This window comes from Ixodes scapularis, unplaced genomic scaffold (assembly GCF_016920785.2).
Source record: "Ixodes scapularis isolate PalLabHiFi unplaced genomic scaffold, ASM1692078v2 PGA_scaffold1__304_contigs__length_218370807, whole genome shotgun sequence".
In the NCBI taxonomy this organism is placed as follows: Eukaryota; Metazoa; Arthropoda; class Arachnida; order Ixodida; family Ixodidae; genus Ixodes; species Ixodes scapularis.
Window position 1 is genome coordinate 17,577,827 of NW_024609846.1, and position 27,552 is coordinate 17,605,378.

Below are 27,552 nucleotides of genomic sequence, written 5' to 3' on the forward strand. Positions count from 1 at the left end.
TCATGGTTCTACAGGCACGTTGTTGAGCTTATAGACGGTAGATGTGTATATTGGTTCTACAGACATGTTGTAGAACTGAAAGAACCTCGTTACACACTCTTTACGGGCATCCTCCGTAGCACACGTGGCATTTTTGTCACTGTCACTTCCAAGTTTCATAAATTTCGAAATAAGCGAGTCCATGAAGTGCGAGACCTTCACAAAGAGCGAAGGTCTCTCCGGGTTAAAGCAGTCATCTGGCCCGTCAGAAATCACACCAATAAGAGTCCACCGACCGTTGTCTTCGTACATTAACGGTCCTCCGCTGTCTCCCTGAAAATAAAGCATAAAAAATTATTAAACTCAATTTGATTTTTCTTACTAAACAGAAAGAGTCGCAATATGTGTTTATGAAACATAACACCTTCATCAGCGTAATTTACTAGCAGTACTACTGCTAATGTTACAGCGTTTTGCAGGTTTTCAGGTTGTAGCGCATGAGCGTTAATGATTTCAGCGTTCTGCTGTAAGAGACAAAAATACCCAGAACGAACAAAAGAACAGTCATGAAGGTGTTGCTAGTAGATTGAAAATATTTATTTGAGATATTTTTTTGTTTAGCACAAAGGTCGGACAAGGTTATATCGCTCACTTCTTTTATTCTAAGAGCAGTGCATATCCGCCGTTATTCACGTAAACTTGCAATGTATTGACCAGCCATGATATTTGTAGAACTCAACCTTTACGACAATGATGCATACTAAGCTGCACAAATATTGGCTCTCCAGATGTTTCCATTGATAGCAATAAAACATAAACAAAAGGAAGTAAGAGTTTTTTTTCAGGTAAGCATGTTTCTAGTATTTCCAAATGGCAGCTGTTCTACAGAGTTTTAGAAAAGAAGCTCGTAGTTTTATTCGTGCAGAACAGTGCGGCCTCTAACTGAACGTACAAGAACGTTACTATTTAGATCGAAAGCAAGGCGCATTTCTGAACATAACAAGACGATATGAAACTTTGTTTTATATGTGCGAGCGGAAAAAAGCTGCAACTAATCCTGGATGTTAACCCTTTCCTCAACGCGTGATTTCAGTGAATAACTACAGGCTTCTTTTAGTAACACAATGAGTGTGGTCTCATTATTGCGGTCACAAAACAATATTGAGTTAAAATGTCGAGCATTTCACGCAAACCTGACTCACAAATGAAGCGCAGCCGAACAAACAAATAATTCTACCAAGGCACACGTATATTTATCGCGGTGTAATCTTAGGAAGTATTTCTTTAAAACTTTCCTTCTCGGAACTGGTCGACGTTGTCAAAAGGAACGCGCGAAGACCACTCATGGGCGACATTTGCTGAATAGAGCTCATCGAATAGAAAGGAGCACAGCATGATCACTTGCACATGGGACCGGTTACCATCCAAACCTTAGCAGGTATTTGGGTTGTGGTTTCTGCCGAATCGCTGCTATGACACGACTAGATAAAAAAGTTAATTGAGGAGAGCATATGCCTTGTGGATCTGTAATATCAAACCAGTATCGGAGAGGGTATATGATAATTGTAGGCTGCTGTGTTTATCTTTCTGCTGCTCAGAAAACGAAAAAAAGCGGGCCACGCGATTGACTATGGCTGCAACGCCAGCACAGCCATACGAAACACCGCACGACCAGGTAGACAAGATGCTGATAACCCGCAGCGCCTACCAGACATCGCGGTATATAGCCAATATAAGCAAACAGCGGACTGAGAACCAGCGCAGTCCGGCGGAGTGACTGAGCGGAACGTAACATTTTCTTTCTGCTCCTCAGGTGGGTGTTTCTTTTTTTTCTTTCTTCTCGCACCGCACACTTCGCTGGACTGCGCTCTCCCGTACTGAGCCATTTCTGACATCGAAGAAAGTGTTTGCTTAGCATGTATGAAAGAAGTGACTGATGATAGCCAAGTGTTAAAATGCACATAATGCAAAAGCCTGTACTATATTGGGAAGTGCTCGGGCGTCACATACAAAGCCGAAAAAGCAGTAAATCCGCTGACTTTGCTCTGTGCAACTTCTAACTGAACACCAAACGTTAAAAACAGCAGGAAGATGACCGGATTGCCCAGGAACACTGCCGAGAGTTCAGATCACGGAGAAGTGGCTATATTGGAGCAAAAAAGCCCTGACAAACAAAAAGATGACCGCGGTTTTGACTACGATTGAAAACATCGAAAAGAAGCTAAATCTGCAGTCTGTGGGACACGACAGTAAGATCCAAAAACTGAATGATCAGGTGAAAACCGCCGAATCTATTAAAAATCAGCGAACTTTCTATCTAAACAATACGATCGTACTGTTTAGCCAGAAAGTTCGCTGATCTTCTAAAAAAAATCGACTTACTAACGACTGTCGCGAACGACCTAAAAAAAATAGCAAAGGAGATGGAACTGCTTACATTTGACAATGATGCGCGAATAAAAGACCTAAAGTGGATACTGCATCACGGGATTGTCCCAAACGTACACGAAGACCTACCAACAATTCTGAAAAATGTAGCAACGAGGCTAGACCTACCTTTCCCAGAGCCAGAGGGGGTCGAGGCCGTTCACAGACTAAGAGCGAGAGATGATAAGAATGCTTCGATCATTGTTCGATTCAACGACAGATCGGAAAGAGACCGGTAAGTCAGCAAGCGCAAAGGGCTAAACGCAAATCCTATCTTCATCAATGAAAAGTTGACAAAGCTGCAGAAATGGTTGTTCTGGAACACGAAGGAATGTGCAAGAAAAAGGGGATACAGATTTGTTTAGATGGAAAATGGAAGAATACTGCTCAGGCAAAGTGAAGGATCGGCAGTGATACGTATCGATAGGGAAGTTGACTTGAACAAAATACGATAAAATGGCCACGTGTATCATCACACTTAGAGACTGGAATAGATATGTAAAAAAACATAGTGGCAAAAGACGAAAGGAGGAAGAACTGCTCCTACATGTCGTTCAAATTAGCTTGAGAAGCATTAAAAACATTGGGATGAACCTAACAAATAACGTATACCTTGCTAGTTCGTTCTAAGATATCGATGTAATAATACTAAGTCAAGTAAACATTAGGGCAAAAGAACCGCAACCGTTTCATATGGTTAGATTCTATTCAATTTTAATACTTCAAGATGGCAGAAAGAAGGAAGAATAGTAGCTTACATAGAAATGATTGGTTTTCGGAACGTGCGGAGGTGTTTATAAATCCTGCAGAAGTTCTTGACTTCACTCTTCATAGGCCTGAAGTGCCATCTACGATAGCTGCATTCTATAGACCACCCAGTGGTAAACGAAACTTAACCAACGATGAGCTCATAAAACTCTTGAACTTTTTTTAATAACAACGACCATGTAGTACTAGCAGGCGATTTCAACATCGATGTTGTGTACCGTAGCAAACCCGGAGTAAAGGTAAGTCTTGATATATTCTAAAACTTCGAATTGGAAAATAGGATTCAAGGTTACACACGTGAAGAATACCTAGGTGATAAAGGGACAAAATCTTGTATCGAGCGCATAATACTGCGTACTTGTACCGAAAAGTTTATAGCAGCAATATTGATACAAAAAGTAGCCGATCACTACTCTGTCGCTCTAAAATTATTCGTGAGGCAGAAAACTAAAAGCTCGCCGAGCAAACGATTTAATGAACTTCTAGATAACAAAAAATAGAAAGCAATAATAAAATATATAACTGGAGCGCTTTGCTGCACCTAGACCACCTAAACCTTTTGAAAAGAGTGATAGTAATATGCAAATCAATATATTACAGCTCTATCAAAACAATTAGACAGGAACACCGGAAGCCGGCAGCTGTCTAGATTAACGAAAAAATACTAAAACTAAGTTACAAAAAAATAGATCTTGGGATAGATGTAAGCAAAACTCCAAAGACGCAACACTAAACGAAGAGTTCAGGCAGGTACGGAATAGAGTGACGGAGAAGATTAGACTAGCAAAAAAGAAATTCAATGTGACACAACTCCATAATTGTAGGAGAAACCTAAGGAAAACGCGTAATATTGTCAATCAAATAATGGGAAAACCACCTGAAAACAGGATTGAGGAATGTATAAAAAAAAAACTTTGGAGTCAGCGATCACTGTACTCTCAGTAACAGTGTCAAAACAACTTCGCTAAACTTGTACAAGATTTGCGCGAGCCAGCAAACAATGCACAGATACTGGAAAGCCACTGTCGAATGTACATTACTCGGCATACCTATACCACAAACGACAAATACAGATCTAGAATATATAATTAACAGTATGTCAATCATAAAACCGGCGGGATATGATCTACTAAGACCCCGAGACATAAAAGTGAACTATAACAACTTAAAATATGTTTTGCTGCTGGCACTAATAAATGGAACACAGAAGACAGGTATTATACCCGATAACCTTAAGGTTGCGATAGTCCGACTTGTTTATCAAAAAGGAGGGGAAATGAATAAGGCAACTACAGTCCCACTGCACTGATGTCCGTCATCTCGCAGATAAAGGCAAGAGTTATTTTAAAAATTATGACCTACTTTTGTGTGCAATATTCACTAATTAGCTACACCCCACCCCGTTACGCTTTCGGCGACAATTTAGAACTACACTTTTAAGGGAAGCCATGACATATTACATGAACTAAAAATAGATTCTAATAATGTAGTACTTCTAATACTTCTTGACCCGACAAAGGCATTTGACTCAATTGACTATTCCATATTACTGCATAACATGGAAAACCTTGGCTTCCAGGGGAACTTCCTTGATTTGTTTAAAAATGACTTTTCCAACCGGACGCAACGAGTTAGGAAAGAAAAATGCTTCAGTGACTTTGTGCACACAACTTCTGGTTTGGCTCAAGGATCTGTTTTAGACCCTATGCTTTTTATCATCTACTTGAACGGTCTCGCATAACTCCCTCTAAAATCTAACCTCTATTATTACGCTGGCGATACAGCATGAGTCCTGGCAAATAAAAATTTATGGCAATGCAGTCAAACGCATGCAAAGTGACTGGATTAATATAATGAACTAGTTTTCTGAAAACTATGTATTTGACAACAATGACAAAAACACAACTAATGTGCTCTCGAACGCACCAAAGCCGTATTAACCATACAAAGCACCTCGTTTTACTTACAACTCAATGCACTCACTGCAGCTCTACGCCACTTTCATATACCACAAACACAAATATATAGGCACGTATTTTGACGAGCATCTGTTTTTGAATTCACATGAAGATCATCTGATAAATCACTTCCGAACAATATCATCTTACTTATACAAATCGCGGAAGCCCGCGGACATTTGGCTAAGACGATTAATTGAACAAATGTTAGCAGAGTCAAAACTAAGATATGGAATTAATATCTATGCCTCCTGACTTCGGAACACACACATTAAGTAAGTTAATAAAAAGGATTGTGCGGAACATTGCATATTAAGCGAAACCTGAAAATATAGTGTTTGAAGATCACCTGTCAGAACTTGACCTTTTAACAGTAAATAAACTGCGCAAATTTGCCATTCTAACGAATCATTACTTAATATTTGAGTTCAAAATGAACTCCATCAAAAGAATGGCAACTGAGAAACACGGAAAAGTTTCAGACACAAACAATATAGACTAACTATGGAACTAGGCTCCACAAATTTTATGTGCCTGTATATGTCAGCCAACTTCCTTAAAAATTTCATACCCTCCACTGCTTAAAATCTGTGAAAAAAGGAAACGAGGAAATGGTGTATACAGAAAACTGAAGGTTAACTTGTCGTTCTCCCGAGCTCTTTTTTTTATTTTCTTCTGCGTACCTTGGCCGAGTACAAGATTAACAATAAAGCGAAATCTGCATGCGTTCTCCAATTCCCTGCGTACAGTATTACAATTACTTGTAGATTTCCACCCGATACCTTGACACAACGCGTTGGTTTATTACTGGCCATTGTGCTTTTCCCTTGGGATACCTCATCCTCGCTTTTGTCGTTTGTTGGAATCATGACTGCTTTTTGTTCGTTGTTTGTGACTATTTGGCACATTGTTCACACTGTAATTTCTCTAGTAGTGTGTACGTGATACCTAATTTGTAGCGAATATCTTTTTCTTTGTTTTTTTTTCTTTTGTGCCTCAACACTGAATACATGTTTAAAGAAAATGTGTGTAGGAATATCAAAACTGAGTGTCCGCGTAAAAGGATAGTTTGAATGTATTACCCGTTCTGACGCACAAGCAAAGCTTTGCTTTTGTAAGACGGTTTTTTTTAAATCTTGATGCGGATTTGTGAATAAGCTATTATTATTACCTAAATGTGGCGCGCCGATTTGCATTCGAAGCTAATCGACAGCGCCACTAATGAGAGCGTCCGTGTTGCATCGTATAGTGAAACGCTACCGACCCAGACCTCATCTAATGCTCCCGCGGTTTTCTATGCACCCGTCTGAGCCCTCCCGCAGTCATCTTTTTCGATTTCGCTCTGGCGTACCCGCGTCCAGCGTGGCTCTGCATGTATTTTCATGTCATACGACCCGCAGCAGTTCTCAAGGCTCATGCTCAATAGCGTGTCCCGAACAATACTCCGGCATGTTTTTCGTTTATCTGCGCCAGAATGTGCGTCTACAGGGCGTTTGTTTGTTCTGCGGGCCGAATATCACGACTGGACGATATTCCTCACTGCCGGTAATTAATACTATCTATAGTAAAAAGTATTTATCCCTTCACTAATAGTTTGATTTCCCTCGCTCACCGGCGGATTGAATATACGTACAGGAACATAGGTGATTGTGTCGGGTTTCACGTGCGCATGAAGGAGATTTGTTTTTCGGTCTCCAGATCTCGTTAAGAAAGGTGTAGCCGATTATGGCCCTGAAGGTGTCGTTTCTTTGAGTAGAAAGTATTAATGTGCAATCAAGGTGCTATATATATATCATCTGGAGAACGAAGTTTAGTCAGACAAGCATATTGGAGATTCTTCACATTAATATACATATCATTCAAAACGTCTAGACAAATTAAGATGCTTGAGACAAACTTAGTTTTTCACCAGATGAACAGAGCGGCATTTATCTCCAAAGTCCTGCAGTGCACGGGATACACTATTTAAGATGCACTTATCTCAATTTGATAAGGAAACGTTAAAGCCTTTCGGGAGAGAAGGAGATTGAATGTTTAATCATTTCCTTCCTAAAGTTAGAGAAAAAATGAATTGGTGTATAGCTATCGTGTCACATATTTTCTTGCTTTATTTAGCAGGTAAATATGTTGATCCTCTTAAATTTAGCGGGAAAGCTTAATTACCGTAAAGACCGCCTGACAGGTCACGTGGTGAACTTTTCTTCTGTAAATTTTGCAAAACCTTTAAATCGTTTTTTAAATCACTGGACATCAATTTTGTCGCCATATTTAACGAAGGAACTAAATTGGTGCTCAGGTAACGTGATTCTGATTGTCCTGCTCAATGTAGGCGCAGGAACCGATTTTTTAACGTTAGAGGACAGGCAACGTCGATTTCCTCTCTAAACAGCGGTGAAATGATAACACAGACGGATGGACGATCGGCTGGACAAACATTTAGGACTAATGGGTTACAGAAAAATGAACTGCATGCTTTATGTACTTCGATGCAAGAAGAAATAAGATTTATTATGTCATATTTTAGTTTAATAGGAAACACAATTCAAGGATTTTCTTTACTCACACCACATGTTCCACCGTTTGTGCAAATAATGTAGCCAGGAACTTCGCTTTTCATTTGGGCAGAGCATTGAGTTTGATCCATGAGATCTAATTTTCGTTCCATCAGTGTCTTTGGGTTTCGAAAGATGACCAGATTTGTTTGTTCCGTTTGAGATTCGACGCCAGTTACTTCGCTTGATGTTTTGTTTATGAGTTTATGAATCTCATGGTCGTCTATATTCTCTTCGACTTCAGGATCATCTTCATATTCAAATGAATTGTAATACTCTGGGAGTAAAAGAAATATTTATTTGAAATAGTAATGGCCATACGAATGTTTGTACATTCCCAGGCCTTGTTGGTGATGCCAGCATGTGTGAAACACCAACCACCATCTGAACAAAGTAAAAGCTTTAGTTCACAAAACGCATTAGGAATTTTTTTTAATTACCAGTTTAATATATATATTATGGAATCATTAAAACATGTGGAGTTGTATTTTATAGGGATTTGCGTCTGTAGTAAATATTAAAATCATGCCATTTACCATATATCCTTCCCCAGCCAGCAGCGTAGGATGCATTCCTTGCAGGGGAATCGACACAGGTTTTTGGAAGGCAGATTGGCTGAATATAGTCCGTATATTTGACTTTCGTTTTTAATTTTACTACAGCAATGTCTTTCTGTGAAAGTAATTCAGAAAAAAAACCATGATGCACAACATTTAATGATGTTAGGACCGTTGCTATTTACGCACCATGAAAAGGCTACAGTTGTCTTGAATAGGGGCGCAGATGCTTTCAACTTCAACACAGACCACCTGGATTTGGGGATCCTCATTGTATTCTTCATATAATTCTGGAGATACTTCCGCATTGCTGGTTTTCTTTTCCCGTATATTAGAGTCTTGTGGAGTGTTACATTGAGAAACATTGGTTTGGAGTGTGGTTCCGAGACGAACTGAAAACTCGTGAGCGTCTTGATTTCTTTAATTATAAAGAAAAAGCAGCGACATTTACTGTTACTGAATTCAATATGTTTTATATTTGGAAATAATACATACATTTATTTAATACACTTGTGATACAACCTGCATCCGACAGCTTTGACAAGCACAATATCATTTATTGGCCTCATGTTAGAAATTCATATTGGAGTTTAAAGGCCACTTTTCTCACCCCATGCAATCTTAATCCGTGTCACACGATAATTGTTTAAACTTTAAAAAAAAAAGTTTGACTATCGGGTGTCTGGTCTAATTATGGGCCGCAATCAAATGCGAATTTCACGCTGCAAGAAGCAGAAACGCAGGTGTTGTTTCAAGGCTCAAACCGCAATGCACAGGGAGTGGCTGAATAACCCTTCAAACTAACGAAGAACGGACTGGAAATATGCGAGACAGCAATTAAGAATTATATGAAAACAAATAAAAATACATATTTAAATTATATTTGAAAAGAAAAATCACTTACCGAAAACAATGTGTTGCCGTTACTATATGTTCTTCGCCAATTAAGACCCCTCCGCATACAAAGGTGTCGTTTGAATTATAGATTGCGACCATCCAGGGCCAGTGATCCGGGAGAGCCTCGGTACCATTGATGATTCTTGCAGAAACATGTTTTTCTTTTTGGCGCTTTCCGCACTTATACTGCGTATCCTTTTCCCCTTTGCGTGCTAGACCTGCAGATTCTGTAATCATCCAGTTAGCGAGTGCATATTCAAACACACAATTTGGGTTAGAAATCGCGATTGCAAAAAAGTGAATGAATGCTCGACTTTAACATCCGATTTTGGAATGCATATATTTGTTTTCTACGAATAAGCAACATTGTTGCTGTGTGTATTCTACCTGAGATATAAATGGGATTGTTTTGGGCTTACGGTCGAAAAGTGTCAGTATAAACAAGCAGGGAGTCATTTCCTGTAAAGGACTCAAACTCATCGCGAAACAGGGACTGTTCTTCTTTGCGGACCGAGAGAATTCTAATTCTACGGTCTAACAAAAAGCTAGTTTTGGCTGCATCTATGGCCAGTACTGCTTTCCCACTAGCTGTTTCACCTTAAATATTTTAGGGGCAGTAAATGCGGTTGCCATACAAGTTAAGCGAATCGAGAAAGTTATCATTAGAGAGTTTTAGTAGATCGTTCCCATGACTCCGATAGCAATGCCCGATACACCGTCGCCGTTTTTAGTCAAGCATCTTATCGTTATCAGGGGTATTGGAGGTATGGGATCGATCCTCTAAAGTTCTCTATTACGACTTTATGTGCCTACGCATTCAGTTCTATGGACATTTCCAGCGACATTTTCGAATAAAGTTGTTTACACCGCTTGTTCCGGGGTTTGACAGAGTACGTCTGTGCTGGCAGACTGCGCTGGGCCGTGAGTTCTTCAAAAAGCAGTAGCAGCCTGCGTAAGCGCAATTCCGGCAACTGGTTGTGGCTAAATTTATCCGTTTTATTTCGTCATTTGTGTCTTGTGGCGAATACAATTTCTCCTTGTTAAAAAAAAAAAGTACAATTTAAAAATAAAAAAAAACAAATTAAAGCAATTTTGGTGGCCCCGTACACGACAGAACAAAATCAAAAATAGGTGGAATGTTTGTTGTATTTTATGCAGATTTTTACGATGCCCTACACTCAGCCGTGTCAAGCTACAAGGGTATGAACTGTCGAAAATATTTGCCCACCCAAGAAAACCGAAAGGCACGGGTATTCCTCGCTCACAACATGAAATCCAACGAGTCTCATCAATCGAACAATATGTTGCACGTACTGTACAGTCTGCGTGATCCAAAAAAGAGGTTTATTCAAGAAAGATCGCAGATAACACAACATATCAAATATATATTGCTGACGAACATCCCTTCTCGAAATTTGAACGGAATTCGGTTTATTTCAGGGAATGTTATGAAAAGTGCCGTTTTTTTTAAGACATAAAAAAACAACTGTTTTATTTTTTTCGTCATTTACCCTGGACCCAACAGCTATTTTTTACAAAGAAAGCAAACATTGGTAGGAAAACAATTCGAAGATTATCTCTACTGAATCAATCATCGAAGAACATCGAATGGGCCGCGTCGCGAACTGCTTGATGCTCGCTTTCTTCGTCGTCATGCTGCGAAGGTCGAGCCGTCGACGAGACTGGTATTCTCTGGTTTTCACAGAGGAAGATAATACAAAAAGGGTAACCATCCTGAACAGACAAATAAATCCAAGGTTTCAAGAACGTCCGGCAAACTCCCAAAGAACAAAACCAGTGGGGAGTCGCGCTGGCCGGGTTTCCATAGCTTAGCAGGTTCACGGAAATTTCTGGCTGACAGGGGTCGTCCGGGTCTCAAAATGGGGCGGCCGCAAAACTCTTCTTTGGAAGTGCGTGGTTCCGCGAGCTACTTGAACGCCGATCGAAGCCGCGAACAAGAAGTCTTCACTTCAAAACCGCCACGAAAATGATGGGCTATACTCGGGGACGTCTCTCAGTGGCAATGAGAGAAAGCTATCAAGGGGGTGGGGGCAGAACTGACGTTTGTATAACCGCGCCAAGTAGGACCAGTCTTGCATGGTTTTGGTTTCAGTTTGGGTTTTGGCGTGACTGACACGCATCTGCTACCCTTACTCATTTCGTATGAGAATGGCGGTTGAGGTAGCTGAGTTTCAATCACCGATCGAGTATGCAAGCATACTGGCGTCTCTTTCCCAATGATTCATTCGTTTTTAAATTAAAGCCAACGCTTTGACTGAGGTGCTCGGACAGTATGACAAGGTAATTTACACCGTGTTAGATCACGTCGAATTTTATTTGTCATGCGACCGACACAGATATGCGACAACAATTTAAGTAATGCCTTGAATTTTATCAGCGCTGCGCTGCTTTGAGGTCATGAATGGGCAAACTCTTCTGTTGCTGAAAAATCACATCGAGGGGCGAAGTACAAAAATAGGAGCACGCGCAGGCCACGGCGCGAAGTCAAATTCTATTTGGATAGCGTTCAGTTTCCGCTAGGCGCACGAGGGAGGGGGGGGGGGGGGGGGGGGGGGGGGGGCGTTCGCGCATCTCAGCTCAGAATACGCATAGCGAAAGCTCTACCAGCAGACCGCTGGGATCGCGGGCGCAATACCCACTCCTGCTCATTTAGGCCGGTGACCTCGCTGCCGATATACAGATATGATGAAGAGTCGCGGTTCCCTCTTACTCGCTTATGCGTACACATTGCACATCAATTTCTTGGTTTGCTGTGGCAACATTTGGTGGCCAAACATTGTGAAAATTCTACCGGCGAACAAAAGGCAAGTTCACAGAACGCACCGACGATACACAATACCGATGGCACGTAACGATCGAAAAACACATGCATGGAACTTTGCATGCAACTAGAAGACCTCCGGTGAACATAAACTAAGAAAACCCGAAAAAGCTCAAAAATAAATGCTATACGTTCGGCTCCTCCCGAATAACGGTGTTGCTATATTTTTCAATTAGTGAAAAATAACCATTATATATATATATATTTTTATTTTGTTAGGTTACGCCCAACAAATTAAGTACTTATGACTACATTCAGTCGTGTAGTGAAACGGCGTGCTGCTGCTCTGTAGCTGTTCATTCATTGCTACATAAAATTCATACAGAAAGGCGGGAACAGGGCTGTGAAGTTCAGAGGATCAGATAGTTACATTGGCCGTCGCAAGTTATTACAGCGGGAATGTTATATATACTAAGATATGTATCCCTTGTACCATTCAAAATCAATGTCGAAAAAAAACATTAATTTAAAAAATGTTTTTTTTTTTGTAAATTTTGGACTGCTGAGATTACCACTCAGGTGAATCGTGCTTTCAGAAAAGAGGGCTTAAAGTAAAAAAAAAAAAAAGAAACAATCGAGAGCGCCAGTGATTTGAGTAACGGACATTCATGTACTTGTTTTCGTAAACTCGGTTTGTTCATGTCATCCCTGTATGTGGACTTGTACGTAATTCGTTACAGTAACAAAATTACATCTATTCCATTACATTTATACGTAATTTTGTAAGGCAATATTTTACATATTTTACAAAGCAATTGTAAACTTATCACATTAGATATTAAGGTAAGGAAATGATTTTAATCAGTCACATTTTCGTTTTAATTCACGTAAGAAGAAAACGGGAATATAAACACGAAACATATTTGTTATTTTTATTTTGTAAGATGAGCATTGCCTGAATCACATTATCACTTCCACTTATAAAGCGCAGGGCCTGGCAGTCTTCAGAGGCTCAAAGCCTTTCTTCAGGTCGCCTAACACCTCGATTCATTTTTTGTTTGGCTATCTTGTTTTCAAACTGCAGCTTGCTCGCCCAAAAGAAAAGAGGAAAGCGCAGTTATAGAAAAGCTTGGCTCTCGGTTCGAACAATAATAAAAAACCTCACAATATCAAAAACGGTCACTTCTAAAATAAAAAAGTGTCTAAATCCAGGCGAGTTTGTATAGAAGGTCTGTGCGCGTCTAGTGTTTTTCTCACTATTATTAAAACTCTAATTAGGTAGTGTTAAAACCATTATTAAAATGGTTTCAACACTACCTAAAGGGAAGGGAACAGTTCGTAACATACAACAATAAAGCTTCAGTTACATCTCCCGTAACCGCAGTAGTACATCAAGGGACAGTTCTGGCACCCATGCTTTTTTAATATTTATCAATGATATAATTAACGACATAAATGTTTCCATAAAATTGTTCGCAGGTGACTGTGCCTTATATTCTGAACTAAAATCGCGCAACGACCAGATAGCATTAAACAATAACCAAAGCAAAATTTACAAGTGGTGCAACGATTGGCAAATGACATTAAATGAAAACAACCCTACTGAAAAAAAACCATTTGGCGCCTGTATGAAAATAAACGGGTCCATACCGGTAACAGTTTAGCCATACCGGTCACCAGTTTGCCAAAAGGGTCGTCCGTATGGCTCAAAAGGGTCCCCCGTATAAGCCCTAACGGTCACCTATTTGGTCAAACAGGTCACTACTTTGGCAAACGGGTAACTCGTCGGGGCAAATGGGCGACTCGTTTGGGCAAAGTTGTCGCACGTTTGCTCAAACCGGTGAACCTGTTGCTCAAGCGGGTGACCGTTGACCGTCAAACTGTACCGGTTTAATCAAACGGCTCTCGGGAGCCCGTTTGATATTGAACGTACAGATCGGCGGCCTGGGCACGCCTAGCTGTTTCAGCCGTGGCAGCCAATGTTTCCGGAAGGCTGGGAGCGCCGGTTCATTGATTTCAGATCGTCCGCGTAATGCAAGTAATTGTATTTATATTTTAAGTGCGCTGATGTGCGCTTATACTACTAAAACTAACACATTTTTCTTTTCTTTTTTCACGTAAACGCGCGACGTTGGTAAGCCGATATTTTTCACAGAACTTTAAAACTTTGTCCATCTTTTTTGCCTCAATTTTCTTATTCAGCTCGAATCTCTCTCGCAGAAGACGCAACCGCATGAAAGAATGTACTTCTAGAGTCCGCTTCACTTCATTTCAAGACGCGGCGAAGGTAGCGCGCGAACACCTGGCTGCAAGAACATCGAGCATTGCGAGAGCACGCCCACCGTTGCAGCAGTCAAATTACGAGCTCGTGCTGGGTGCTTCTTTGGCTCGGGCGCAAGCTAAGCTCATGGCCGACGCCATTTCCAGCGTGCGTGCTGAAGTGCGCGCGTTTCGCCTGCTTTCCAAGGCTGCAAACGCGACGTGCAGTGGCAACTCCAAGAGAGGAGAAAGCCCGTGTACAGCGGGGTTGGTACAGCGTCCGTGCACCCTCCCCCGTAGCATTGACTGCATTGGCACAAAAAGCCAACCGCAGGTTTTCTTTTTTTTTTTATGGAATGCATGAGGAGAGGGTTGCGAGGGAGGGGGGTGGGGTGTCCTGGTGTCTTGCTCCTTGACCTCGCCGTCGCCCCCTTCCTCCTCTCTGGTCGGCTCTGTCACCTGACCAGAGAGAGGGTAGGGCACGGTCCACGCTGATAAGCATTGCCAGATCCGGCTGCGCGCGCGTTGGCAGTCGCTTGTTTTTTGTCTGCTTGTTTTCCGTTGCAACTTCGTTTGTCCTGCCTGCTTCGATCTGCCGCTCTTCCCTGCGGTCTTATAAGAATTTCTCTCGAAAACGTATGAGATGTGCACCAAATGTTCGAAAAGTCCTACGCGTACATCGGCAACAAGCGATTCTTCAAAGAAGTCAGGAATTCTTGCGGTGTGGCTGGGTTCGGCAAATGACAGCTTGTGCGCCGCATCGTGTTGAAACTTCAAGGAGCCTTCCTTCACGTTCTAGTGTTTGTGTGGTTGTCCTGTTTTGACCCTGTCGACAAATATTACGGATTACATCTTTCAAGTCCGCTATTATTATGGTAAGTGCACTGCAACCTACGTGTTGGCAACGATTGACCGCTCTTCTACGCGTACTCTTCCAGGTTATCCGTAGAATTATGCAGCGCCTATTCACGCGCAAGCCGGGAGAATAATTTCCCCGAAAGTCCAGCTGTATAGTCTAGAATTTCCTCGATTCTTGTTTGCTTTGCAATCTTCTCAGTTGTATAAAAGCTTGAAGTGCCTCGCACATTTCACAGATCGCTTGCACGTTTGTACTTGTCGTCAGAAGAGGTAATAAACTTCTAGGAGAATTGAAAACAATGTTTTGTGTCTGTTTTACTGTCCATTTGCATGCACCTACGCGAGCGCATTTTTTCTACGTGTTTTCTCCATGTTATAAATACGTTTTTGAGTTTCGGGACGTCTTAAATAAGTTTAAAATAACCAACCTCCCAGACGATACCCATTTGGGGCTAGCGAATCCGAATGGCACGTTCAAACGTGTGGTCACGTGCCAGGTCGAACGGCACCCGTATCAAACCGGCACCTGTATCAAACGGGCATCCGTATCAAATGGGTGCCGTTTCGAACGGGTACCGTTTCAAACGGCTACCCGTATCCCATAATCACGTTTGATTCAAACGGTTCGACAGGTTTGATTCAAACGGGTCGACCAGTTTGAATTTCAAACGGTTTTTTTCAGTAGGGAAATGTGTGTGTATGACTATTTCACGTAAGAAACTCCCCCTTGACTTCAATTATGAGTTATCTCGCCACAAACTAAACAACGTAACATCCAGGCGTTATTTTTTCTTCTGAAATTAAATGGAACCTTCACATTGATTACATCATAAAAAGAGCCAACAGTAAGTTATGGTTTCTGAAACGAACCTTGGCGGGTGCACCGCTTTCTACAAAATTGCTTGCTTATAAAACTTTAATCCGGCCAATTCTTGAATATACCAGCGTCGTTTAGGACCCTTTCACACAAAAGAACGTAAACAAACTAGAGATGATTCAGAGAAAAGCTCTAAGGTTTATATTCAACAAATTCGGAAAAAAGAACTCACCATCAAAATTAATGCTTCAAACGGATTTAACATCGCTGTCATCCAGAAGAAAGATAGCCCGGCTAAACATGCTTTATCTAATCGTGAATGGAGCCATAAGAATACCTCAAAATAAATATATCGCTTTTTCCCAAAGGACCAACACTCGATTCAACACACCCGAAAATAATTATTGAATGTCACTCTCGGGTAGATGCGTTTAAGCGCTCCTTTTTTCCGCTTACTGTGTCCGATTGGAACAAACTACCTCGCGATATCGTCAACTGTGACGGTGTTTCCTCGTTTCTTAAGCAACTGTTATCAACTGTATAAATATGATTTTTTTTTTAAATCTGCGCCTAACTGTCAAAGGCGTTCCACTGTTAAAACTCTTGTGTCATACTTTCTACTGTTTGCAAGATAATCTTTCATGCAATTGCTCATGTACTGCTATGTGTATACTTGCCGAGACACTGCTGTCAATTGTAGCCCAGTGTTTCTTTCGTGGCATTCTGGTGGCGGGGGCCTACACTTGCATTGCAAGCATCTTGCATACATAGTGCTTCATTATTGTGCCACTGCTATTATATTCTATGTATTGGAATAATAGTATTAATATATATATAAAAAAACACAATCAGCGTTTTTTGCTGACGCAGGGCATTAAGCAGTACGAATGTTTAACCGTCTAGTTCGAACCCCGGATGAAACCTTTGACCAAGTAAATGTTTATTTTAAGAACATCGCAGCTTTACGACAAAACAAAGAGTAAATAATTCGCGCAGTGTCTCGTTTTATAAGCTTGATGCATGCAAAGGATGAGGTTTTATTATACTAAAATCAGTATGAAGGGCTTTAACGTGGGACAACGGCGGAAACTTAAGAACAACTCTAAAACCAGAGTGACACTGCTCATGCATTATAAAGAAAAAAATAGTTTGCAAACAAGAGTTACCGCAATACTCTTGCTTCGAATGCCGCGTGCCAAATGTTTTCTTGAACGCATTGCCATGTGGCATTTGAAGCACGAATCTCGCGGTGACTCGCGCTAGAATATGAATACAGACTGCGTTTTGTGTCATATGTAAGCAGTGTGAGTGCGGCTTCACGGCACAAACTACGCCGACACTTGAAGCGAATGATTGTAAAGTCTCCTTCAACGAACGTAAACCACGATCGGTGCAGGTGTGTACAGACAGAGATGAGGCAACGTAAAGCCTTGCACTTCACTGATTAGCAAACCATATTCTCAACGGGAGCGCGGAAAGTGGTACTCCCAAAAAACTACAGAAAGGTTTTTTAGACCTGCACGTGAACAACAAAAAAATAATCTTAGGGATTCTTGAAATGTTTGTCATTAGTTGTCACATGTACCAAGCTTATAAAGCCAGCATGTTGACGCGTAAAATAAGAGTCTGCTCAAATGAGATTTACTGCGCAGGCGAGCTGTTGGACGATCATAGTAAAAAAACCTCGCGACGAGAAACGAAAGAAGGGAACAACAACAACACCGTCCCTAAATTAGAGACAGTCTTGTGGTTGTCCCCAGGTTTCGTTATTTGTCTCCAGGTTTATTCACAATGATGAGTCTGCTATTTCGAATGAAACCTGATTCCAGGCTCAACACAAAAATTGCTTTCAAATTTGTATTAAAAAGTCTTATGGTTCACATAGCATGAAAAGAGCAAAAAAACTTTATCACGCCGAAGTAAAGGTATACTTTAAATTAACTTAAATTAAAACAGATACAACGTTTTCGATGTTCTACATAAAAAAAAGAAATTTTTTTTTAATGCTGAGTCACTTCGGAGGGTGGAAAAATGCAACTGGATATCTATAAGAACGCCAATCTGTCTGCCAATCTTTCAATCTGCCAATCTTCAAAATGCAGTTCCCTTCCGGAAGTTGTCTCTCACATGCTTATTACCTTCTAGTGCTTTGTTTTTATGCGGTTGTTTCCTCAACATGCAATGTTGCCGAGATCAATATAAGTATTGAATGTGCAAGACAGGTATTGGCGGAGCAGCCCATAAAAGTAGAAATATATATTTGATTGGACTTGAGTCTCGATTCGGATTTGGAACGAGTTAAAGTCACTACAGATCTCTCGACAAGCAACGGATGCATTATCGTGAGAAAAAATAATGTGAGTTGTGACTGAGTAACTGCGTATTAGATTATGTAATCAAATGTATATGAGACATATGAGTGATCTCTACATGGATGTTGCGTGAGACTTGTTTTTAATGTTTGTGGCTAAATTTGTTAATTATTATCACTTTGCTAACAATTATTGTCTTCTCACTGAAAGAGTAGTATATATGAAGTCATATATAAGGTCATATATCGGCAGGTACCTTCCACGCTGCTCTATTTCAGGCTGGAGAAAAATGGAAATTCCTATGTAAACATTTCTAAAACTCAAAACGGGAGCTACAAAGAGGAGACAAACACAAGACGTCTGAAGTTGAGCCTTCTTGAGAGAAGACGTCTCAATCGAGACGTCTCGTGTTTGTTTCCTCTTTGTAGCTTCCGTCTTGGGTTTCAGAAATGTTTAAATTTAATGAGCTCGCCTGGCTTGTTACATTATCTTCAGGTGCTACGTGTCTCCGTTAAATGAGCTGATGTTGATGTGAGCGGCGTAGGATCTGCCTTCTTTCATCCGCGGATACAAAGCGCACGTATATTGACATTTGAACTATTAAGTGGTTTTGCCGCACCGCAGATGCGTTTTTAGCAGTCTTGCGCCAGTTACTCAAAAATGTAATGAATTACAATTACAAATTACCGAGCCTCAAATATAATTTATTAGCGTTACAAATTACTTTTGCTAAAAGTAACGAATTACTTTACTCGTTACTTTACAAATTACTTTCCCGTCACTTTTCATGTAAACCTATCAAGAAAACATTAGAAACAATTTTGATGTTTTCAAGAATATTCTGTAACACTCCTATTTATTTCTCAAACGCCACATTATGGTAATCCTTGTAACAAATAAAATACTTTATTTAAGAGAAAGAATGTAGGTGCACTCCGTTCACCTGCAAGCTGACGAGACAACAAACGCTGCAACTGCACTTACTCTCCCGCTACCTTACGGCGACCGAAAATGATCTCAGGAGTTCTGCAGACAAAGCTAGCGGAGCGCATGCTCAGTACCAGCGTCTACCTCCTATGCTAGGAGATTCGGAGGTCAGGAACCGACCAACGAAAGCTCCCTTGAAATTGGCCTTTCGAGCGTGAGTGTCACGTCTCAAAGTGGCAGTCTCGTGCCTGTAGCTTTGTGCAGGTGGCGAGAGCCGTCGAAGAAGTTGGCAAGGGTGAAACGCTCTCAGAAACAAATAAATCCGAAGTTTCTGTTTCTCAGTAGATGTAAAGCACCATTTAAAGGCGGTGGGAAGGGGCAGGGGCAGAGCCTACTCGGCGTTGTCGCCATGAAGTTTTTTTCCTCGCATATTTCTAGATGCTTTCAAAGTTTTTCTTGTGCTTCTAGTGACCGGTCATAAAAATCGAGTTATTATTTTGGTCATTCTTCTCCTCTCGATGTTTTTCATTTTGTCGGAATCGCTCTATCTTTGTGCTGCTGAATTTCCTGCTTATATTTGCTCCAGTTCTGTGTTGTGTTCATATCTTTAAGAAGTAACGAGTAATTAAAGATATCCGTTGCAAATATTTTGTAACGAAATTACATTACAAATCGCTGGTGCAAAAAGTAAAGTGGCAATTACAAAATTACTCCAGAAAGTAACGGATGACTTCCCAATTCTGGTTTTTAGCGTCTGGTATTACCGCCCACTTCCGAGAGACTGGGAGATATATTTGAAAATGTCTCGGGATAATTTGACCCTTCATTAAAGGTTCGGCACTGAGATGTCAGAAGGATTCAGTAATTCTACTGATATTCTTTTGAAGCTGATATATACTCATGACTTCTATTGGATAACCATTTAAGTCGGGAGTCTCCGAAACACAGTACGCGGGTCGGATCCGGAACGCGGAGGGCGTCCCACCTGCCCGCGACTGGCCGCGGTCCTCGCAGTGACCCCCGGGCCGCGGCCCGTCACCAGCAGGCCCGCCCCTACTGGCGCAATAATAAGCGCGTGTAAAGATATCGCGTTGCGACGCTCACCAAACTCTTCGTGTTATTTACTTGCTTATTTTCTGGCCCTCAAGGCCGCGAACAACACCTAACCCGGTCCCTTCGCTATGAAGTTGGGAGACCTCTGGTATACCTTGAAAGGCATACCAGGGGTCTCCCAAGTCCCGAGTCCTTGGGAAACTTTAATGGGGTTTGGACATCCGCATGTCTGCGTTAATTCTACATTACAGAGATTGAGCGTCATGATTTAAAAGGCATCGTTTTTTTAAATATGTGTATATACATTTTTTCTTGATAATTCAAAGGGCAGTTCAGTGTAACTCGTCTCTCGTGATTATGAACCACAACTTTTTTCAAGCTAGTATTTATCTAACAGCTTGATGACGACCATCTACGTCGACATTGCCTGGACGTCTTCTTGCCTGCTCTACTTCACCCGGAGGTGTAGAAAAAAATAAAAACTCGTTTTTTCATACTCTAAGTATGAACGGTGACGTTCTCAGCCCTAAAGGCGCAGTCGCTCTTCAAGTTGAGCTGCGCTTGCGAAGCGGCGGCGGATGCGGTTTGCCAGTGAATTGCCTTTTGTTTTATCGCTCGAAATAGGTTTGGACTTTTATTGTTTCGGTGTCAGTTTTGGTATAGTCGTGACACACACGCCTATGGCTACAGTTCATCTTTTGATATGAGGATCGCGGTTCAGGTTTCAGAGTTGTGCTCGCCGAGCACGCAAGCGTATTGGCGTCTCTTTTCTAATGCTTTATTTGTTTTATACTCCAGCCGATTCTTACGGTGAAGCACTCGGACAGTATCCAAAGGTAGATTACTCCGTGTTAGATCACCTCAAATTTTCTTTTTCTTGCGACAGACGCAGATATGCCACAACGATTTAAGTGATGATGTTAATTTTATAAGGGCTGCAGTGCTTTGAGCTTATACATGCGTAAACTATTCTGTTGATGAAATACCATAGCGCGGGGGCGATACACCAGAATAGAAGCACGTCGGAGCTGCTGTCCGAAGTTAAGTTATATTTTTATCGCGCCCCGTTACTGCTGGCCGTACAAGGGAGACGGTGGCACACCTCAGTTCAGAACACGTATAGCGAAAGCTCGCGCTGCAGATCCCAAGGATCAGGGGCACAATACCCACCCCTGCTAACTTACGCCGGCCAACTCGCTAACGAACCGGTGTACAGAAATAAAGGAGAGTCCCGATTTTCTCTCGCTCACTTGTTCGTGCACGTTGCATGTCATCTACTGGGTTTGTTTTGGCAATTTATTTGTCGCCAAACTTCGGGAAAATCCTACGGGACGAATGCACGGCCAGATCACAAAAGGTACAGACGATAAACTATACTGATGGTGTCCACCGACGCGCACGAAAACGATGCCATGTTTGTTTTGCAGGGCACTAGAAAACCTGCAGATAATTTAAAAGAAGAAAACGCGAGAGATCTAAAAAAAAGTGCAATAATATTGGCTCGCTCTGACTAATATATTGATTAGAATTTAAATTGAGACTAAAATATATGTATATATATATATATACATATTTTGTTTTTTTAAGTCAACGCTTAACACGATATTTTGGTTGGACTATATTCAGCTGCGCATTGAAACGACGTGCTGCGGCTCTGTAGCTTTGGTTCCATTGCTAGATAAGGTTGTGCTGGAATATTCGCGACTCCCGCGAGACGGACGTCACCTAGTGGGAAAAGGCTCAACTAGAAGAAACAGGTTTTTTTCGCGATTTCTGCTCGTCTCTTGTGGCTTCCGTGATTCACTGTTGTCGGTGCTTTACACGATAAAACAGTAGTGCCGGCGACTTTGTAGGAACTGCAGTATCAGGTTGTTACCATGGTTGCTTATAACATAACCTAAGCCACCACGTGAATTAGCCATTCCGCGTTTTTCGTCGTTCATCAAAACCGTGGAAGGACAGTAGACAGTCCTTCCGAGAGATGGAAATAATGACATTAATTTAATGAAATGGAAGTAATAAAATTACGTAAACGTTTTTGCTAATAAGTAATGTAATGGATTAGTTTCATAGGCTAAAGATTCAGTAATGCAATGAATGAATTAAACTTGAGGAAGAAAACGAGGAGGGACGGACGTTTTCTTCCTGAAGTTTAATTTCACATACCAACCCGCTCATTCTGTCCTTGCAATGAATTACTTTCAGTCAGTAAATTCAAAACAACTACTCCTTAATTTTGAAATGACTTTTATTCTAAATGAGAAAGCTCAGTTGTCAAATTAAAAAAATATATATATATATATTTTTATGCAGACATTTCGTGAAACAGAAAACGGAGCAAATAAACGACGCCCATCGCAACGCCAAACCTCGTACGAAAAACTCGACAGACGCACAAAAGCGGCTGGAGAGGCGAAGGAAAAAAGCTTACGTGTAAAGACATCACTGGAGGACCACGGCTCCAGAACCCCATGCAAGCAGATTCGCTGCGGTTACGCCATCCCGACGAGACTATACTTCCTTCATACATAATCTGACGTTGCGCTGGGAGCTATACCGGCTCACAAGAACCAATGTACCATTTTCCTTTGATCCCCTGACCCGTTCCTTTCTCTGCACGCAGGTATGAACGAGAGCCTGGTAATGTGGCGAAAGATAGACGCTTGACTGTTCCGTAGCTTCCACCCCACTGTCCGCTTAGGGATAAACGGCTTAAGGGCCCAAAGGCGAAGGGCACATTACAAGCGAAGTCAGCACATTTTAAAACCTGAGAGGACAGGACAAATACATCTCCAGCCTTCTTGCTGGAGTGTCAAGTAAGGTCAAACCGTAAGCTTCGATCATTGTGAAGAAGTAACGACTGGAATAAATAATTAAGAACAAACGCCTTGTCTAGGCCCCAGACGTTTCATGCGTATCCTTGGCCTTGTTAAATAAGGTGATTTTCGCAGTCGAAAAAAGCAGGAATCGAGCAAAACAGCTACTGCTCGCGGTATGCCTCAGTGCCTTCCTTAAGAACTTTACTCGGAAATAAGCCTACAAACAGATATTGCTACCCGTTTGATGGGAAAGTACACATTTTTAGCAAGCTCGCGGCATCCCATTCTTGATGTAGCGACGCTTTCACCCAGCAAATATTCACGCCCTTTCTGTGATAATGCGCAACAACTAAGGCTTTTCGGGTTTTTGGGAACAATACTCATTGAGAGGTATGACCAGGAATACGTCAACCAGTGCTTTTGTGAGAATAGGGTTAGATTACGTAAGGTAAATATTTCGTGTAACGATTTACTGTAAGGTAGAGCTCCAATGGCCCGACTTAACATACTGACACGGGCTTTTGGTCATTTTTAATGAGGAAGAGGAAAACATCACATTTTAACGAATAACGTTCCCTCTTGATTAAAGATTAAAACAGCGCAAGGACACAGACAAGAACAAGAAGGTAGACAAACAAGGCGCTGCTTCTTGTTCTTGTCCGTGTCCTTGCGCTGTTTTAATTTTTAATCATGAAATACCAACTAGCCCAAACTTCTACTTTAGTTCCCTGTTGAATTAACCGGGAAACCGGTCAGTCGACTCTTTTTCAGTCACATCTAAAGAAAAATCCATTCATGTTGTTTAGCACCCATGAGATGTCCGCGAGCAGAACGACCGTGCAGTGTCGTTCGGTTCGTGGTGCATCGGGCTTTTGCGGTGTGAACAGGAAGACTTTAGTTTTGGTACATATACTATAAATAAAACGAGCACAAATGACTGACTCGACGCATTGCAAATAAGTGTCAAAGTAATTTCCATACTTTTTTGAGGTAATTGTGCTGTAATCACTTTTAGTCTGCGGTAATTCTTGATGTAATTTATTTACTTTTCGCAGTTTCAGAAAAGTATATACTAATGTAATTTAATTTCTTTCTAAAATATTTTGGCCAGCTCTTATCGCTTCTTTGCTTTTTCGAAAAAAGTCGAGCCTCTGAAAACTAGGTTACACCAGCAAATCGCCGCAGATTCGTAACGTTGAAGATAACAATCGGGGCTAGCCATTTTGAGTCAAATGGTTGCTTCATGATGCCGCAGCGTTCCGCGTTGAGCTGGCACATGGCACTGCATGATCTGTTTTAAACCGCCATATTTGTCCGATACTTGAATCTCCTATAGCTCGCTGTAGTCACAAATGTACATAGAGGCGGAAGCACGGGATGTGAGTCTCAGAGGAGCAGGTAGTAATATTGACTGGAGCAAATATTTACAGCGTGAATGGTATGTTTACTAAGAGATTATATTCTTACACCATTAATAGCCAATATCCAGAAACGATATTAGCGGCAGAAAGGCAGGTTCTTTGTAAATTATTTATTGGTAAAGATGTCACCGAGAAAAGCCGTGCTTTGAAAAAGGCGGGTAAAAAAGTAAGAATAGCAAACGACGCAGCCAGTGATTGGTGTAGCGTGGGTTCATGTGCGGTGTTTTCGCGTGATGCGTTTGTTTACGTAATTCCTGCATGTGGTGCGTTCAGTCAATTTATGACGTGTGTAATGTGTGTGCAACATAAAGTGTAGACGGTGCAATTATATCGGCGCGAGCAATGCGAATAATTTTGTGGCCTTTCAATTGGGTTATAGCTAGCACCCCCTAGCTTCTTCTGCTAAGTGGGAACTAGATTTTTTACAGCAGTTAGCATTCACCTCTAAGCCAATGTAGTGGTTTCTGCTTGGTCTTGCTGATGAGACTAGTTCCCTTTATTAAATGTTTAAGTATTAACTGTTAGGAACACACATGGTGCAGGCTGTAGTTGCTAAGAAGTTAGTAACATATGCGACAAGAGTAACAAACCAAAAGTTAGTAAATAGTTCGACCTCCTTTCAAATAGTATCCTTTAATTAATCTGACCATAATTATATTAAAAAGAATCAGAGAAATTTGCAGACGTTGGGTAGTACGCAACACTCGTCAAGGCGGTGCCCGGAAGGAACAGATTCCCCAAACACATATTTATGAATTTCTGATGAGAACAATACGGCTGTACGATTAATAAAGATAAAGTAATTTCTGCCATGTCGCGTTTTATTGGTTCGACATATGCAAGGGGTGAGGTTTTAATATACTGATCTGTTTAAGGACTATTATTAAGGGTTAACGGCAGATAGTTAAGATTAAATCTAACGGTTCGAATGTCGCCTAAAGCCGAATCGAATGATTATCGCGTCACCTTCAATATACATTGACCATGCTCACTGCAGATGTGTATGGACAGAGATAAGGCAACGGAAAGCCGTGAGCCCTACTGACTAGCAAACCATATTCTCGACGGGAATAAGGAAAGTTTTGGTCCTAACATCACGAAAGTGACTTTTAGACCTGGACATGAACGAACGAAACAACCAAAAATCTTTTGTATTAGTGAAATGTCCGTTACTAGTTATCACATGTACCAAAAATATAGAGCCTAAATTTTTATTCATAGACTAATAGTCTGCTGTTTCGTGGAAAACACTATTCCAGGCTAAACGTAAAATTGATGTTTTGAAATTGGTATACAAAATCCCGGCGCTCTTCAGCGAGGGTATATGCTGATGAGGCCTAATTTAAAACACAGGGATATTTACGGTGCGTTCAACGCTCTATCCAAAAATATATTCATTCCAAGTGTAAGTAATTCCAGAGGGTGGCAAAAGGCAACTAGATATTCCTGGGCACGACCATCTTTATCGGAGCCTCTGAGGGGGATTGTTTTTTGGGTAAAAAGAGAGGGAAGTTCGTGATCCTTTTCAATCACTGACAGTCCTTTTCGAGATGCAGTTGTCTTGCAGAAGTTTTTTCACAAACGCTCATAAACTTGTATTCCTTTATTCTTATACAAGCATTTTTTAACATATATTGTTTTAGAGATAAATATCACTCAGTTAAGTTACAAGACACCTTTTGACGGGACAATGAATAGAAACAAAGATATTTTTGATCAAGCTTTAATCGCGTCTCACTTTTCGAACAAGTTAAAGTCAATAGACGCACCGGGACAAGCAACGATGGCACCAGCTTGAGAAATGCTAAGCTTAGTTCTAACTGAGTGACTGGGCATTAGCATAAGTAATCAAGAATTAAAAGACATTTGCGCGATCTCTACGCACATGCTGAGAGAGACTTAGCGCAAAGGTAAGGCTAGAGTCAGAAATACATGTCCCTTCACAATTGCTTTCTGCTTGATTAGTAAATTTTATCACTTTGCTCATTAATAGCGTTTTTCTCACTTACCGTATAGCAAGGCAATTGTATATACGAAGACGAGAAAGAGTGGATTCATTGCTCTCAATACCAGCAGGGACCTTCCAGGCTGTTATTTGATTCCAAACTGGGAAAAAACACAAGTGCTGCGTGTCCGTGTTAACTGCCCTTAAATGTGGCTTAAATGACCTTATGCTGACGCAAGATTTTCCTCTGTTCAATCCTCAGATACAAAGCGCTCAATTGATGACATTTGAACTATGAAGTTGTTTTGATGCAGCGCAAACTCGTTTTCAATTCTGATATTACCGCCAACTTGTAAACAACTGAAAGACACCTTTGAAAATGTATTGTGTTATTTTTATCTCCGTATCAAACGTTTCGGCATTGAGATGTTAGAGGGGTTTAGAAATTACATTACTATTGTTTTGAACGAAAAGTTTACGTATACTCACGAGTCCTTTGGTATAACGGTTTAATTCAGCGGTTTTAAAAACACGGGCCGCTGGCCACATCCGGCTGGGGAAGGTTTTCTCACCTGCCCACGGCTGGCCGCGGTCCTTTCAGAAACCCCGGGACCGCGGCCCATTTCCAGCAGGCCCGGACGGCTGGCGCAAATATAAGAGCATGCAAAGTAATGGCGTCGTGACGCTTACCGAACGCTTTGAATCCGTGTCAATTCCCGCTTAAAGTTGTGACCAATATTTATTGCACATTGTCACCACCGGCATCACACTTCTTAGTTCACTCTTTTATATCTGCGTAACTGCGTTAAAAGGGAAAATATGGTAACGGTGCCGGCGGTGCATGTGCAGGGTTGAGGACGAACAGAAAAAAGGAGACGAGACAGAAAATAGACAAGACAACGTCTGAGATTCTCTCTATCGTCTACGTTTTGTTGTGTCTTCTCTGCCCTAGTATTAGTGAGACATGGTCTTGATGAAAGATAAAAAACGTAGAAAAGACCGAAAACAGACAGGACGACGTCTCAAATTTTGTGTGTCGTCTAATATTTGATGTGTCTTCTCTCCCCAGTCTCAGGGAGACATGGTTTAGAAGAAGGATGGAAATGTAGACGAGACAGAAAATAAAGAGGACAACGTCACAACTTTTTTGTCTCTTCTACTTCTTGATGTGTCTTGTCTACCCCACTCGCAGGGAGACAGGGTTGAGGAGAAAGATCAAAA

General features: G+C 41.2%; 1 protein-coding gene across 1 annotated transcript; it reads right to left on the reverse strand.

Moving 5' to 3' along the window:
- On the reverse strand, nucleotides 1–26,444 carry LOC115329811 (chymotrypsinogen B-like). Its single transcript, XM_040223523.1, has 6 exons — nucleotides 26,396–26,444; nucleotides 9,146–9,365; nucleotides 8,431–8,659; nucleotides 8,221–8,356; nucleotides 7,696–7,961; nucleotides 1–312 (listed from the first exon to the last, which is right to left on the reverse strand). Exons 1-6 carry the CDS (start codon nucleotides 26,442–26,444, stop codon nucleotides 1–3), a joined length of 1,212 nt encoding a protein of 403 aa, XP_040079457.1.
- Between the last annotated feature and the right edge of the window lie 1,108 nt (nucleotides 26,445–27,552).